Raw genomic sequence first — 17,029 nt, 5'->3', positions numbered from 1 at the left:
TCCAGAATGAATACTTGTGAAAAATTGAGTAGGCGGTTTGAGAATACGAAGTCAACAAATTAGACGTTATCGACGTAGGAATTTTAGATTATATTTCTTTTGCGTTGGCGAATACCAAATGGTAATGTTCTTGACTGTACAGCAACACTTTGGTCAAAATAATAAAACTCGTCTTCTTTTAAAATACAGGACGTATTATTATTAATAGCTGCTAATATTATTTCAGTTAAGTGCAGTTAAGGTTTTATTTTCTTGTTCACGTTTTCTTTAATTTGTTTGAGGTACCTACTTGAGGAGCTTAGGAACAAAAGGTGACATTTACGTATTCAGCTTAACTCGTTTTTTTTTCTATCAGCCTCAAAACCCTGAATTCTATCATATAATTCTATCTTGAAACGTATATATTATCTATGCGATAAGAAACTTGTGAGAAATAGAATTGAAATTTGAAGCAGAAGTCAAAACTTTCAGAAACTATAAATTACAAAGCGTTGAAGAAGAAAAGGGTAAAAATCTATAAAGTGATAGATCATGGTTTTCTCACTAAATGGAATCTTCCAGGTTGTATTGGAACTATCGATGGCAAACACAAATATAATGGCCCCTACCTTTAGTTGGAACCATTATCTACATTCTACCATAACAACTCAAAGAGAAAAGTTGTTAACGGTTACGGTTATCAAGATCTAGGCGATTCGTCGAAAATTCGTTTGGTATCCTTGAATCGAGATTTACGAGTTTTTAAATCAAATATAAACCTTAAAAGCCTTAACTTTGATGTTATAATATTAACGGCATCATCTTTACACAATTGATTACGAAAAACTACTTCATCTTAGCTACAGGTAGTAATCATCCATCTAGAGAAGCGAAGAGAGAGAGAACACTTATCTTTTCATCACAACCGAAGCATGTTCTGGTCCTAAATAGATCGTATGATAATTTTTTAATGAAACTGTTGTGTGCGCACTCTTCTTTTTTCTATCAATAAAAATATATTGGTTTAATCGTAAGACTAACAGTCTACAGACATAACGGCCAAAATCATACGTATCTCCTTTTGGCTTCGCGGTAGTCAGGTAAAAAAAACACGTTTATACACGACTATTGGACGCCACGTGGTCCAGTTTTTTAAGAGAGACGTTTACTTTTAAGTTATTGGAATTTGGTCCTGTTTTGTGAAATTATAAAAAGGTAAAGTATTCGATAGCAAAACGCGATCGAAATGACAAGGATCTTATTAATATTAAGAAGTAACGATTGAGAGTGTAATTTTTTTTATTTTAATTAATTGTTATCAGACGCGTGGAGGCGGCAAATAAGGTCGCGGTTGAGTGAGCGATACTCGCGTCCCGCTGCGCTCTGATTGAATACGCGTTATCAGCTGAGCCCGGCCCTCAGGGTCGTGGCACGACGAATTTAGCATTTAAGAACCCGTGAAATGCTATTTTATTTAAATTGTTCATTTAACAACTAAAAAGAATCATAACATAATTATGTAACCTAAATAATTTGTAAGTATATAACACCAACATGAATTTTTCGTATGTAATCAATCAGTTATTTCGTTGGTACATCGCCACAAAGGTGAGGGATGATTCTCCGCGAGCCGCCGACGGACGCGGCAGTACGGGTGGTGTATCGGCGACATGACGTACTCTCCGTTGGAGCCGACGAGCCGAACGGGCGCGGCCGCCTTCCTCCTCGTGTACTGCACACTGTTCTTGGACAACGTTTTGCTCACCGCACTCGGTCGGTCGTGTTTCGCGCCTGGTGCCGTATCGGCTAGTTTTAAAATCGTGATATTATAGCTTGCGCCTGTGTGCAGTGCCGATCCTGCCGGAGTGGAGCGGGGTGACGGCAGCGCCCGCCGTGCTGCGTAACGGCTCGACACTCTCGCTGGCCGGCGAAGTAGGCAGTGAGGCGGCGGCGGCGGGCGCCGTGTTAGGCGCACGCTCTGCCGCTCAACTGGCGTGCGCACCCTTGGCAGCCACCCTGACGACGCGCGTGGGGCCCGCCCCTACGTTGCGTCTGGCAGTGCTGCTGCTACTCGCAGCCGCTACGTGGCTGTCTTGGTGCGGCAGCAGCGTGTGCGCGGCGGGTGGAGTGGCATGCTTGTGGTGCGGCGCAGCGGGGCGCGTGCTGCAAGGGTCGGGCGGTGCACTCGGCGGCGTGGCCGGGATGGCGTTGGTGTCTCGAGCGGTATCACCGTCGCGACAACAACAAGCTCTCGGCGCGTCGCTCGGTGCCGTCGCTCTAGGTCCGTCGGTTTCGGCGACCGGTAGATTCATAAACGCATCGAAAAATAAGTAATATTTTTGTTGATTTCGCGTCAGGTGTGCTCGTGGGATATCCGCTAGGCGGCGCGACGGCCGCTCTGTGGAGTTCGGCAGCGCCGTTCCACCTCGTCGCCGGCGCGCTGCTCGCGAACCTCGGTAGCTCGCACACTGATTGGCGATTCTAAATTACGTGCACATTAGACTAATACAGAGTTTATTTTGTTTTAGGATTGCAATACGCCTACTTGAAGAAACCCGAATACGATAAGGTGAGTACTCGTATCGTATTTTTGTCGTCGTGCGTTTCCTATGAGGTGGGTATTAGGTACACTACAACGCCTTATTTAAAGGTTGAACAGCCAGCCGTCGACGAGCCTCGGAGCGCGGCGTGGAGAGACTGCGCGCGAGGCGTGTGGAACGAGTGCGGAGCGGGTGCGGGTGCGGTGTTCCTGAGCACCGCCGTCATGGCGGCTCTCGAACCCTGTTTGCCGCTGTGGCTGGAGCGTCGCTTCGGTGCCCAGGTAACCGTTCAACTCTCAATTACGGCAGTCAGTCGGTGCGGTATACTATCACATAGTTTATGGAGAGAACCGCCAGTGTGAAATGTGGAATGTGTAGTGGTAAACAATTATATAATTTATAATTTTATTTTATTCAAAGAAATAAATAAAAACCTTGTATAAGACTAAAGTATCGAAGGTGAATTGCAGAACCTATTCATTGAAGTGCAAAGTCTGTCTCAATATGTTGTATAAAGGTTATCTTTGTGTTGTAACTAAATAATTGTGGATTTTTAGGTCGAGTGACTGAATGTCTGGTTCATGGGTATGAGTGAGGCATGAGAGCGGACGCTGAACGTGAATGCTGAACTGTAGTTTATGTAATAAATTTAGTGACCGCACTCTTCATTAATATCGCCAGCGTTGGGAGCTAGGTGTGGTTTTCCTGCCGGATAGTGTGGCGTACCTGGCAGCGACGAGCGTCGCGGCGGCGCTGTGCGGCGGACGTGGGCTGCGGGCGCAGAGGGTCGCGCTGACGGGGCTTTGCAGCGTGGCGCTAGGCGGCGTGCTTGTGGCGCGCGCGTCTTCTTTGGGGGCTCTGGCCATAGCGCAAGCCGGCGTAGGCGCGGGCGTCGGTGCGTTAGACGCGGCCCTGGTACCCGCGCTGCTGGCACGTGCCGACAGTCTGCCACACGCTGCCGCGCTGCTGCAGGCCGCCGCCAGCGCCGCCTACGCCGTGGGACCCGTGGCAGCTGGAGCCGTGTGGTGGGTGGCGGGCTTCGGCGCCACTCTGCGAGCGTTAGCCGTCGCCAACCTACTCTACGCGGCGCTGCTCTACCGCCACTTCCATGAACGTCCCCTTCCCGATCAGGTTTTCTTTTCTTTTTTGCGTACTTTCCATCGTAAACTGTATTGCATTTTTTTCACACTATATACAAATAAACTCACGGAATATAGTGATTTTTACTAGTAATTATTTACAGCATGGGATATAACTCCGAACGGACCACTGACTTTTTACATAAACATAACTAACAATTATGGCCATCAGGGATAATGTATATGTTTTTCACATTACTCTTTGTTTTTCGTAGTTTAAGATAAGTAACTTATTTAGTTATGTGGTTTTATGCCTGTGGGCTGTGTGTAATGACAATCCGCTTCAATGAATTTAAACTATAACGACACGACCTATACTAGGTAGGTACTTATTTGGCGTTTTGTGGTTCTTATGTGTCGGTGTTGGTGGGCCTACACCTCGACAGTACAACAACAGTTCTTGTCACGCAAAACCTGGACTCTGAAAGTCTGAATCCTCACTTCTTTTGCATTGTGTCAGCCTACTGACAAGTAATGTTATGTGCAGCGCGGGAGCGAAGACGGGAAGGACGCAAGAGGCTCCGGGTCGGAACTGTTGCCATTGTCGTCCCCCTCGCCCTGAACGACAACTCATCTTCCGATATGTATTGTGTATTTAACTGGATTGATGTAATGCTTAAAGATCTATACAATAAAGATATCACTCAAGTTTAAAGTTTTTATTAACACATTCAAAAAATTCAAAACGACAAGCGACAGTAACAAATGCATTCAATGATTATTTCGCGTCAAGGCGAAGTTTACAAAAAAATACGTATCTAATTTTGCAATTTTTATTTTCGCCTCAGAATGCGGCATCACTAGTCGAGACCCCTCAGCTAACAATATTCATATATTTTCTACTCCCACATTGGCTAAATTTTAGAAACTATACGGGGACTCGAATTCAGATTCAGTATCGGTTATTTTAGATTAAATATTTAATCCAACCCACATTTTAATATCCGAAATTACCAAAACGAAAAGATATGCGAGTCGACGTTTCGATGGCTAGAGGCAGTCCATGGTGTCCTCCTTAATGATCATGGGACACGCGTAGTCCCCGTGCTTCGTGCCGAAGGAATAGGCGTAGGGATTCTGCAAGCAATACGAGCGTTTTAAAGAGTACGGCCACCTCGGTCAGCTGGCGCTTTAGGCAGACGACGCTCACCTTTTTGGTGTTGTACAAGTGGGGAGGGTAGGCGGCGGGGCCGGGCGTCTTCGTGGGTTTGCCGGCGCCCTCCGAGCGCGCCGCGAGACTGAATACGGGCGCGCGCGTGCGGTAAACGTCCGTGTCCCGCTGGAAGTACACGGCGGGACCCGGCGAGCGCGGCTTGAGCGAAAAGCCGACGCGCGCTCCCATCGTGTAGGCGGGACTGCCGGGGCCTAGGCGCAGCGCGTAAGCGTTGGGCGCCGGGCCCGGCCGCTTCACCGCGTAGCCCAGCCGCGCGCCCATCGAGTACTGTGGCGCGCGAGGATCGCGCGTGGGCGGACACCGCTCGGGGGCGTGCGCCCCGGGTCCCGGGATGCGCTGTGCGGGCCTGCCCGGCAGACGCGCGCCGAAGGACCAAGCGGGCGATGTGACTACACCGTCGCGGGTGATGCGGTCGATGCGGTAGGCGGGCCCGGGTCCGAGCTGCTTAATTCGCGCTCCTCCGTTGGTGCCGAACGAAAACATGGGGCTGCGGTTCCGGGACGGGTCGTGGGAGGGGAAGCCCACCGTGGTGGGCAGTCGGTACGCGCCCGGCCCGGGGCCTGTGAATTGCCCGCTCGGCTTTAATCGTGATTATGATCATCTCGTATTTTATAAGCGATTTATGGAAATCTTACTCACCTAACGGTTTTATACACGCCATTGCACTCGGTAAATTTTAAATTATTATGTAAGACACTAAAATTTCACTAAAAATATTTCATAATAATTTTGATGCGACTTTAATCGCTGTCTTGTCAAAATACGATAGGACATATTGTTAGTTTGGAAAAAAAATGTTTGAATTGTCAAAAAGGTTTTACACAGTAGTAATCTTTTTAAGATATATATATTTGTATGATTATTATTTATAGTACAAAACCTAGTGGAGCTTAGTTTTAAATAGCATAGCATAGAAAAAGGTTCTAGTTACAAGATTTTAAGCACTCTCTGCAAGTTATATGTAGACAAATCTGGCAGTTTTGTAAGATTTAAGATATGCCTTAGCAAAATATTGTATAGCCTTGGTAAACCTATTTTAGATTTAAATTTAAAAAACAAATTCTAGGTAATATATATATATTTACAAATTCCTCAAAATGGTGCACCCTTGCATACATATGCATCACTTTCACTCAGGTTGAATATTGGTGCAATTAACACAAATGTTGTTGCTAAACTAAAACTTTCTCATTGATCGCAGCTTATTGTTTCTCCTCATTCCAGCAGCCCTAACTCTCTTCCAGTATTCTTTTGTGTTAGGGTCCAGTTCTTCTATACGAGGTGCGGCTCCTCTGTTTAAAGTCCACAGCCAATCGGGGTACTCTCTGTCCTCTTTTATCTACAGAAATAAGAGCATAAATTAATAATAACCTTTAAATGGAGGAGAATAACTTAACAGGATACATAATGATAATCCAGTGGCGCTTCAACCCTTGGGTCTTGGCCTCAGATTACATCCACTTCTTTGATCATTTTTATTTCACTGACAAGTAGGTGAACAGTCTTCTATTGGACATATGTCATTGATTTTTTGCGTTGATAAAATAAGCCAGTACCTCACAATGTACGTATACACCATAAAAGCTAGTGTTTGATGCACACATAGACAAAAAGGCCTTTGCTGCACAGCCGTGGATGGATCAGCAAGCACACTACAGCTACTATGTGCACATTGCAACAAACAAGATACATGACAATAATAATTTCAAAGCATATACCAGGCCTCTGTTGTGAATAATCCTGTAGACATATGATTTGACAAGTAAATGACCTGTGTTTGTCTCTGTATAAGATTATTTAATGTCTTTTTCAGGGATTAGTTAGTCATTTTAATTGCAGTTGACAAATACGCAGTGTCTGATCTGCTCGCTGCTATACTAAATTAACTAATGAATTAAAGCTAAATCAGAAAATATATAAAGGTATATAATGTAACAGGTAAGGGGTGCAATAATATATAGATTCTCTTATCTCATTATTTTAAGCTGGAACATTTAGGATTTGCAATTGTGGATCCTCACCTTGACATCTTCACCTGTGAGATAAATATTTGAGCCACAAACATAATTTACTAGTTTTTCAGGATCTGACTCAACCGGAAGCTGCTTTTTCTCCATAGCACTAACTTTGCCCACTTTCTTCTTACCTCGACCCAAACCCAACACACCTACAATCATGACATACCGGTTACATTGTTTCAAATTACTAAACACACATGCATAGCATTCACAAACTCTTATTTTAGCCTTGCTATACTGAACTTATTTATGTAAAATTAAAAGATATTTTTATAAATTCGACTGAACTGTTTTAAATTTAATTTAAGGCTAAATGTTAGAGATATTTTTTAGAATACCTCCAGCAGCCGAGGTTGTTTTCTTTACAGCATGTCTAGTAACATCCGTATGCATTTCATATTTTGGTATAGTGATGAACGAACAAGTTGCTACTGACCGGTAACTTAGGGGCAGTATACGAATTAAATGACACAACATTTTAAATTTGAAAAGATGCAGATTTCAGAATAATGAATTATTAATAAACTGAAACGTAAAAACCACTAATTCTTTAGTAATTAGTAATAACAAATACGTATAAGTTACGAGTTACGAAACTCCTGGCAACTATCTAGATTCTTGTAGGGATGTGAAAAAATTATCGATTATTTTTAGTAGCACATTACAGTATTATTGTCGTCTTTTTTATTGTATGTAACCTTGTGCTGCTGAATAAATTTATTTTACTTTTAAATCATAGTTTTCAATTCAAACTGGAGTTTTTATTAAATTAACTGGTTTTATCATCCTTTCGATGTTTTATAAAAAAACATCAATGCATCGAGTATATCAATACATCTTCAAAGAATCGGATCGGATCTTATCTATCAAATTTAATTCAAAATGAGAATAGGTTAATTTCGATTTTGATAATTCTAAAACTTTAATTTGTGTTCATAATTTCTATTGTTTATTTTTAATAAATAAAACCATGATAAATAAAATAATTAAGGTGTTTATTTTGAAATGACTTCAAAAATTTGGAAAAAATCGATTAATAAAAAAATTGATATTTTTTTTAAGAAAAATCGATTTTTCAGGCTAAGAAAACAATCGATTAATAAAAAATCGTTTTTTTTTTTTAATGCAGAATGTCACATCCCTACTATCTAGTGGTCACTAGTAGTAGAGGCAAGACTATACTCTATAGTCTGAACTCTAGTCTGAAGTATAGGGATGCGAGTATATTTTATTACTAAAATAAAATAAAGTAAAAGTATCAAAACGACACAGGCCAACCAGTCAACTCTACCTTTAAAATCAAATATTAAGTTTGTTTTAATATTAATTCTCGCCTGAGATCGAAGCGGCTGACAGGTCTCGTATTGTGATCTGACTAGTGTTGCGGACCTCATACATGAGGCACCTCAAATGTCACACTCAAAGTTGTAAAATGTCCCATCACCTCAAACACACATTTTGTACCGCTTCAAACTCGTTGAGGTAATTGCTATTATTTTGTAACATATGACGTAATTTTTTAAATGTAACTTTTCTTATTTTTCGTTTTTAATAAAAAAATCGGCATCTATTTTTTATACCTATTTTATTTTCGTTTCATAAACAGGTGGTTCAAAAGTTTTGATTAAAATTATTAATATCGATCTGAATTTTTTTCTGTGTAGATCGAGATAAAACTCCTTTGGATTAATATATTTTTTCTATATATAGCTTAATGTTTTAACTTAATTAATATCAATCTAAATTTGTATTTTAATAATCGAAATAATCCGAAAATATAGTTTTATTTATTAAAATATCAAAAGATATCTGTTACTTCGTTTGTCATGTGGCAACATCAGTCACCTCACTTCACTTCACCACACCTCACAACCACACGTATGACGTGTCGTACATAAAGGTACTAACAGTACAGAATGAGGATTTCAAATGAGGTGGTACAATGTACCAACTCATTTTACAAAATGAGGTGGGACATACAAACACTTCAATTTCGTAATTTCCTTTGTCCTACACATCACTAATTCACTAGATCTGACGGAGGACACATGACATTGCCATATGTAAATATCATTTTTTTATTTTTGTTTGGTAATGATTTTTATAACTATGAAGACTTCTGCTATCTGTGGTTATCTGTATAACATTAAGAAATTAGAATGATTCTATTTTGACTATTGACTAGTGACTACTGAGTAGTGAATAGTGATTACTGATTAATAAAATTGCTTTTTGTACATATCTACATATTATTTTTACGAATTATTCATAATCCAACATTCATTGAGCCAAAAAATATCTTACGATGTGTTTAACAATTCCTTAATTTGTTTCCGCGAATCGTGGTAGTGTCATATTATTATAAGAAATTTTATTTTATATTTAATAACAAAAAAGCTGTTGTAAAAAGAAATAATATCCCATTATCACTACTCGTAGCAGGAAATTCTAGTATTTTTTGTAGACGTATTATAAATTATAATTTCATATCGTACTGTATGTCATATCAATGCTGACTAAGATGTGATTCATCTTATTCATAAAGTCCTATAATAATATGTTTGATTCTAAAGAATTCGACAAAGATTTCGATAATTTTTATGAGGTGAGTCATATTCCTTATTTTCCATTAGGATTCTTTTATTTGAGGCGTTTGATAAAATTATACTTTATATTTTTATCATGTAATTGAGTTAAATTTTCCATAACTGCTTAAACTGTTAGGCTGCTATATCATTTACTTAAAAGGCTTATTAGAATGAATTTATATTCCATGAATACAATTTCAAATATCCTACTGTAATAGATTCTTAAATTGTCAATTTCACACAAACAAAAGTTTTCATTATTGCAATTCTCTGTTTGATTTGATACCTATTACACAATATGTTTGTGACTTATTGTTGTGATATACTTATTTGATAGTGTAGTAATGATTTTTTTTAGTAAATTAAAAAATTTACTCATCTATATTCATATGCCTTTAAAAATGTAATAATTATTACTGGTTTATATAAATTTATATATGTAAAAGGTTTTCTAGTCATCTAAACTAAGCAACAAGTATTTTTAGGGCCATAAACAGTTTTCAAGAATGAATATGTCAACAATAGCATATGGAATAGTGGGTATTGTCATCTTGCTTATGATCCTGGCTTGTTGTTGCCGTCGTCGTCGGAACAGAGGTGAAGTGCTCAGCGTTGAGAGTGAGTACCCCATGATTTCTATCATCAATAACTTGTAACCTTATGCAATAACTGAATTGAAAGTAAAACTCACTCAAAAGTTCAAAAACATAGATCATAAATTACAGTCCTTAAGGTTATTATCACACTCATACTAAAGCATACTAAGAATCATTCTTTGCACTTGCAGCCAGCACCGTGCGAGTGCCCGTGCCACCCGCGCCATATCCTCAGCAGCAATACGCGTCGCCTCATCAGTACCCGGGTATGTAATTAACCTCATTGTCTGGCAATATAAGTTGTACCTATAAGTAATGGGTTTGTCGAACACCTCTCGTTAGCATAGCTAGGAATCGAAATAGGTAAGTGTCACTCATTTAATTGAAATCGTTTCAGTCGCGTCTCAGTACCCACAACAAAATACCAGTATGCCGTATCCCACGGCGACGCCTTATCCCGCCGGACCTTATCCGGTGGCGGCCCCTTACCCGTCAGGGGGCGCGACCTATCCCGCTCCGGGAGCCCCCTACCCGTCGGCCGGGGCGCCTTACCCCACGGGCGGAGCGCCTTACCCCACGGGCGGAGCGCCTTATCCCACGGCGGCTGCGCCCTTCTCGACTGGCTCTTCATCATATCCGGCTGCGCAGCCTAGTGCCCCTGAAGCCAGCGGTAAGTCACTTTGAAACAATTCTTCTTTAAGTATCGCACATTGTATACGAAAGCACTGATTGAAGAGATTTTAAAATAAATTTTTAGAAAGTCTAAATTAAACTTATAAATTCTGGTATTGTCTTTGATTAACATAACTCATAACATTTAAAGAAAAACGCTTTTTACCGGATTAAAGTTATGTATTATTATAAATTTACAACTATTTGACATAATTTTAAATTTATCCGACGTTTCGCGTGCTTTACAGCGTGCGTGGTCACGGTGACTCGGTGACGAGTTAGTTGTAGATGTGTGAGTTGTAGATGAGATAGTTGTAAATTTATAATAATACATAACTTTAATCCGGTAAAAAGCGTTTTTCTTATAAATTCTGGTGAAAATGACACGTTTGAGAGGTTTTTCTTGCTTCTCAATAAACATTTGCAAAAGTAGATGATAAATGGGCACAATATTATGTTGTTAGCTTTCCTCGGATTAGCGGCCCCGGGCTGGCATCCTCAAGGTTCGTCTCGTTGCCCTCATTTATTTATCACGTCTCAGTTGTTTTAATGTCACGTTCACGTTTTCTAGTTACAACACTTCATACCATAGTAGTCTCTTCATGTTCATTTAAATTTCCTTTTTGCATTGAATCTACCGTATTAGAAGTAAAGATTAGAAATGTCAGCTTAATGTTATGGCATTTGTTTGATGTTTGACTAGAGATCGGTTTCACGCAAAAGGCGGGAAGCCCATTGGAATTTCCCGTGTTATTACGAGTCAAAGCCGCAAATACAATTCACCTTCATAATAAATGTCGTCATCCTCGCATATCGCGAGAGGACACGGTAGAGCCGATAAGCTCGTTATCACGAACGCAAACATTCCATTTTAATATTTTATTTTGATTTGAAACGTTCGACGTTCCAGCGCTTCCGCCGTCCTACGACCAAGCCGTGGGCAAGCAGACGAACATTTACGCGGCGCAGTGACGCGTCCGCGCTTCTGTACAGCGGACGTTTCGTTATTCGTGAAATATTGATAACGTTTAGGTGCCGTGACCGGGCTCTTCCCACCCTTATGTTTCCGATTATGTATACGTAATCGATCCCGATAAATTGCATAAGTGGGACTCCGGGGTAATTAAGTTTATATGAATTTATCTTAATCACTATTATGACTGTCTGTCCCCACTGTAGTATATGGAATGAAACATTAATCGAGTCATTTCGTATCCCCTTGTAATTTTTTAGAAAATCTTGATTCTATAGTCAAGTAATACCTGACCAATATCAGTTATTGCAATAGCGAGCGATTGTCCGCCGGGCAAAGTGAAGAAAATGGTTAACAATTATAACTATAAGAGTTTTATTTGACTATAGATTCTCTCATTTCAATCGGATTTTAGAAATAGTGGTCTCAAATTTTAATGCAATCACTACTCTAATAATGTACCAGTAGACCAGTTTTTATTAATATTATAAAATGCAGTTCTCGCCAATTGTTTACGTGAAGTGGAACATAATTAATGGTTCTTAACGTTGTAATAGATATATAGAGAAATATTATTCCATTGTGTTATATGTTTTGTATGAAAAATGTTGGCCAGGGTTTTTGACTGATAAATAGGTTAGAAAAATTTACCGCATTTTCGAACTGCCTTAGAATAGTTCGGTAAACACCGACATACTCATGTAATAGCTGAAAGTGTAGGGAACTCGCTCACAGCAGGCAGCTCATCTGTTGAGCTCAATATTCAGAGTTGCTCGAGTCTTAACTAGTGCTCAACGGTATTTTGCGAAATAAAAAAGCAATTCAATAAACATTTATATTTCACATTTATTATTAAGAGGACCCTAATGCACGATTTGGGAAGTATTAGATGCGTTTTTGAAAGATTTAAAAATATATATTAAGAAAATGTTTTTTATTTATTTACATTTTGAGATTAATTCGAACAATGTATTTTAGGGCATACGTTTAAGCAGAATTTGCTAGGTTTATGTATTCGTACTTATCTTTATTTCGCTAAGATTACATTTTAATTTACGCATTATAAATGTTATGGACATCCGAATTATTTTTAATACCTTTAGTCAGACAATTTGTCTACAAATGTTAAATAATGAATTAAGTCGTCTATTTTTTCTGTGATAAACAAGATAAAAGGTTTATTTGTACAAATATAACGTTATGGTTACCGTAAGTACACAAATATGTATCGTAATGCTGGTAATTTACTTCGACGTTTTGTGCCTAAGTCTGTCCATTGGGAATTAGTATCTTCCACGTTCCAAGCTATTTAGATTTTAATAAAATGTTCCATTTTCAACTGGCTTTTATTTCCCCTGTCATTCATCTCAGAACAAATTGCCAATCGACGGTGTCGCTTAGAACAACAAGTGTACATTAATACATGCACATATGATTGAGGCTTTCCTCTCGATACAGGTGGAGCTTCGTAGGTATACCTACGGTTAAGAGGAAGGGGCTGATACTCCGTCAATTGCCAATGTGTAACTTAACGAGAAGGTCACTATTATTTATTGTTATTGTACATTCGGTGTAGCAAACTTCCATATTATAGCGTAAAATAGCTAGTTCGCTGCCCACCAACCAGTAATAGACCTCTGCACCCTCAGCTCACACTATGTGTGAGAAGAGCGAAATTGCAAAATGTATTTGCTTCTTTCCCAATTCCTTCTATCAACCCATATATGTCAGTCCTACTCAGTAGTAGGTCAGTCTCAAACCAGTGTTGGAGGCTGCGGACAGCTAACATCATTTTACGTACAATTTCAACGAAATTGTTGAATTGTAAAAATAATCTTAAAAGTGACAATTCTAGAAGCAAAGGCGGCATAAACTTCACAGCCTATACCTTGAGAATTTGTGAAACCGCCACTGCCTTCCCTTGGTCATCGGAAGTGGAGTTAAATGCGAAGAGACATACTAAAAGGTTGGATGTACCTACTCGAGGAGTCGGTCAGTTTCGGCATTAGCGCTGTGGGACCTAAAAATGCACGCGTAGAATCGTGGATAATTATCGCAGACTACCACAACAACCGCTTGCGGCACAAATTAATGTTCCAATTTGTACCCGGTTAAGAGGTAAGAAATATCTGCCGGGAAGGATAACTCAGTTTCGGTAAGAAATAGCAATCCCGACTTCGCAGTCTCCGATTGGTAGTGGACAGCGTGGATGTTGGAATTGAGCCCCCTATCATTTGTGAAGTCCACAGCGAGTGATCAAGGGAGTGCCTTTTTTTGTTTGCTTCGTCTGCTCTTAAAGCGGCCACTGACGATACGTCCATTAATCCGAATGGAGTAGTCGTCGTCCAAAATCGTCCCATGAATGGTAAAAAAGTATTCCATTTGGATGGACGTCAGCCAGCTCTGGATTTCCAAAAGGATTGAAATCCATGCGTCCAGGCCAAATGGCCGTCCGTCAATGGCAGAAACGTGCGCCACGCCATATGGAAGCAGTCCGAATTATCCGTGAATGGGCGAAACGGCGTCCATTTTTTTGAGGTTTTTGTTTCAGTTTATGTTTTGATGTCGATGGTGGTGCATGTGCTGTGTATTTGTCAAGCGTTATAATTTTCTTTTTATTATGTCTTTGTCCGCGCGTGACTTTGTGTTGGAAGTAATAGAAAAATATAAAAGTATTTCTTTGTTTCAACCGATCCTTCATCCACCTTCTCTTAGGTTTTTTTTGTCTTTTTAATAAAATACACACAACTGCTGCCACCAGTAAAGTATTGTTATCCATAGTATTATTTATTTCCTTTCCGTACGATTGCAAAGTTCGAAGTTACGCCATGCATCCAAATGGAAGTATCGTGAATGGTACCGTATCTCGATAATTTTCCATTTGGAGTGCATCCAAAAGGAAGTCTACTAAATGGACGTATCGTCAGTGGCCGCTTTTAGATCTATTATAGAATCCGTTAAATATTTTTTTTTAAATATTAATTAAAATTTAAAATTCTCTGGACTGAAATTTGCTAGGCAACCCATATGGATTATATTTATAGAATAATAAATTAAATATAAAATACGTTTCATTAAATAAGCATCTCGGTGAAGGTCGTTGTATATCGGGATCTTAGACCAAATTTTAATCGACAATTTATAAATGCAGCCTCGTCAGAAAGAATACAAGTATCGCCATCTATTGAAAAATAAAAACTTTAAAGAACGATTACAATAATAATATCATCTGCAATCAACTACTTATAGTTTACAAGATCGGATATTAGAGGGCGTGGTCTAGCATTGGATTCGATTAGCGATGCACAATGTTTTATATAAATTGGACTCGGTTTGCAGAAAATTTTATTTTATTATTTAAATGGCCAACTTGTGCCAAATTGGCCATACAGACTGTTGTGCTACATATAGAGTGAAAATAAACCTTAAAAAATTACGATTGAATATGTTACATCTAATACACACAGCGATTCTCAACAGGGTGATAGAGTACCAACCTCTAATAGTCGCGCCATGTGATAGGATCGTTAAACAACACATACTCGAGAATACCATATACATATGAGTGAAGAGGAACGTGGTAAATCGACCTTGAATGAGCTACGCATATATACCGATGGCTCAAAAACAGGGCGTGATTCCGGCGTTGGCATATTCTCTCTTGATCTCAACATCAAGATACACCTATCTCTAGGCACACACAGCTCGATTTTTCAATGAGAATGTTTCACTATAACCGAAGCAACCAGAGCCGTGCAGCGGTTAGGAATTAATAACTTTGTATTAAGTTTGTATCCGACAGTGCGTCTGGGCTGATGGCTTTAGTAAGCAAAAAGATAAACAGCAAACTGAAACTGGAGTGCCACAATTCACTGGAGGTAATAACCCTGACAAACAGAGTTACCCAATTACAAACAGAGTTACAGTGGATAAAGCGACGCAATGGATCTCTCGGCAATGATGCTGCCGACGAACTTGCGAGGAGAGATGAAAATGATGCCTGCTAGCCCGTATCCGCTCCTTCCCTTGCCCTTCCCGCAACTGCGAACCTGGATTCGCAAGGTCTGCAGAACTCCAACGTAAACGATGGTCGCTAAGCGCGGATTCCAAAGAGTCCAAAATGGCGCTGCCAGCAGTTAACCCACAATTGACAAAGCGACTTCTAAACCTAAACAGAACAGCTAATCTCAAAACATTGATAGGGACAATTGCGGGCCATTGCCTCCTTAATAAACATCTTTTGTTCTAGGCGCGACTGACAGCCCCATGTGCAGAGGTAATGCGGGTCTGTGGCTAAACAACGTGCAGAAATCCTCGGAACAGTGAGTTCGCTCCGTGAAGCCTGCGAAGTGCCCAGGAGGCTTCTTTGCTTTTGGAAGGAGTTGGGCTGGCTCAGTTAGCCAGGACTTTACGCACAACGGACCTATTGAGAGTCTAAGTGCGGAAACTGAGTCCGCAAACCATTGTTACATCTAATTAATTCAGCGTTAAGGATCTTATGTGACATGATGTTGACGAGATATCCGCGCATGCGTTGTGTGAAACATAGAGCCGACTCTGCGTCGCCACATCCTGTCCTCACGCCAGGGCTGCTCACTTTAAATCTTATTTTTTAGTAAAGCTGAAATCGTTTTGCAGTGAGAACTTACTCATTACTGATAAACTGAACTAATGCGACACATTCATAAAAAATATGTAGGTACATGAAATTTATAGTTTTTGCAGTACTAGTACACCAGTATATTGAAATGCCGTTAACATTACCTATCAATAAAACAAAGACTAAAGGATGTAGAGAAATGCATAAGGTTTTTAAGATATTGAGTTTACACTTAGGTATTTCCATGATTAGTATAGATAACTATTTATTAATTGGGAGACCTCAATCTTGTCGCACAGTTTATTCATCCCTACAAGAAGTAAGGAGTGACGCCGGAGTGTCGGCGACACTTGTTGCCATGTCTCGACAGTCTTCAGACTGCACACTACTTCTGCCGGCAAACACGAAACGCACAGCCTTTTTAATGAGGAAATCTTAGTTCTACATAATTTTGAATAACGTAATCTGAGATAAGTTAAAGCCACAAATAATTAATTGATAATAAACACAATTTTAAAATGCCAAGTTGAAATAACGTTGCGAATGTTTGGCTATTTTTTTATATATTTTTAAACGAATTTAATTATATCATTTGGTGTGTGAAGAGTGAAATAAGTGTAAATGAACGAATTATAAAATCGTTCTTATTCAAAGTACCTAACTGATCGGTAAATATTATATGTAATGTTTATTCCTTAAAATTCGGATATTTTTAAATCTATTTTATTGTTTCGTGACGTGCTCTGACGT

General features: G+C 39.7%; 4 protein-coding genes across 5 annotated transcripts; 2 read left to right on the top strand and 2 right to left on the bottom strand.

Moving 5' to 3' along the window:
- The first annotated feature begins 1,578 nt into the window (after positions 1–1,578).
- On the top strand, positions 1,579–4,306 carry LOC125059445 (chromaffin granule amine transporter-like). The gene is made up of 7 exons (XM_047663874.1): positions 1,579–1,752; positions 1,829–2,260; positions 2,337–2,435; positions 2,508–2,548; positions 2,630–2,800; positions 3,201–3,650; positions 4,146–4,306. The coding sequence occupies exons 1-7, from the start codon at positions 1,650–1,652 to the stop codon at positions 4,218–4,220; spliced, it is 1,371 nt and encodes a 456-aa protein (XP_047519830.1). The 5' UTR covers positions 1,579–1,649; the 3' UTR covers positions 4,221–4,306.
- On the bottom strand, positions 4,303–5,777 carry LOC125059447 (outer dense fiber protein 3-like protein 2). The gene is made up of 3 exons (XM_047663876.1): positions 5,472–5,777; positions 4,809–5,392; positions 4,303–4,735 (listed from the first exon to the last, which is right to left on the bottom strand). The coding sequence occupies exons 1-3, from the start codon at positions 5,491–5,493 to the stop codon at positions 4,649–4,651; spliced, it is 693 nt and encodes a 230-aa protein (XP_047519832.1). The 5' UTR covers positions 5,494–5,777; the 3' UTR covers positions 4,303–4,648.
- A 115-nt stretch (positions 5,778–5,892) lies between these two features.
- LOC125059449 (39S ribosomal protein L54, mitochondrial) lies at positions 5,893–7,480 on the bottom strand. The gene is made up of 3 exons (XM_047663880.1): positions 7,189–7,480; positions 6,854–6,999; positions 5,893–6,171 (listed from the first exon to the last, which is right to left on the bottom strand). The coding sequence occupies exons 1-3, from the start codon at positions 7,325–7,327 to the stop codon at positions 6,010–6,012; spliced, it is 447 nt and encodes a 148-aa protein (XP_047519836.1). The 5' UTR covers positions 7,328–7,480; the 3' UTR covers positions 5,893–6,009.
- Positions 7,481–9,012: 1,532 nt separating this feature from the next.
- Positions 9,013–13,018, top strand: LOC125059448 (nematocyst expressed protein 4-like). Of its 2 annotated transcripts, none has more exons than XM_047663878.1 (5): positions 9,013–9,455; positions 9,924–10,056; positions 10,226–10,300; positions 10,432–10,704; positions 11,171–11,599. In XM_047663878.1, the coding sequence occupies exons 1-5, from the start codon at positions 9,408–9,410 to the stop codon at positions 11,254–11,256; spliced, it is 615 nt and encodes a 204-aa protein (XP_047519834.1). In that variant the 5' UTR covers positions 9,013–9,407; the 3' UTR covers positions 11,257–11,599. The 2 variants fall into 2 exon arrangements, with proteins under 2 accessions (XP_047519834.1, XP_047519835.1); XM_047663879.1 differs by lacking the exon at positions 11,171–11,599 and adding an exon at positions 11,617–13,018 and having other exon boundaries at positions 9,015–9,455.
- The last annotated feature ends 4,011 nt before the right edge of the window (positions 13,019–17,029 follow it).

This window comes from Pieris napi, chromosome 19, assembly GCF_905475465.1.
Source record: "Pieris napi chromosome 19, ilPieNapi1.2, whole genome shotgun sequence".
Taxonomy (NCBI): domain Eukaryota; kingdom Metazoa; phylum Arthropoda; class Insecta; order Lepidoptera; family Pieridae; genus Pieris; species Pieris napi.
The sequence above is the reverse complement of the archived record's forward strand: the minus strand, read 5'-3'. Positions and strand labels throughout refer to the sequence as shown.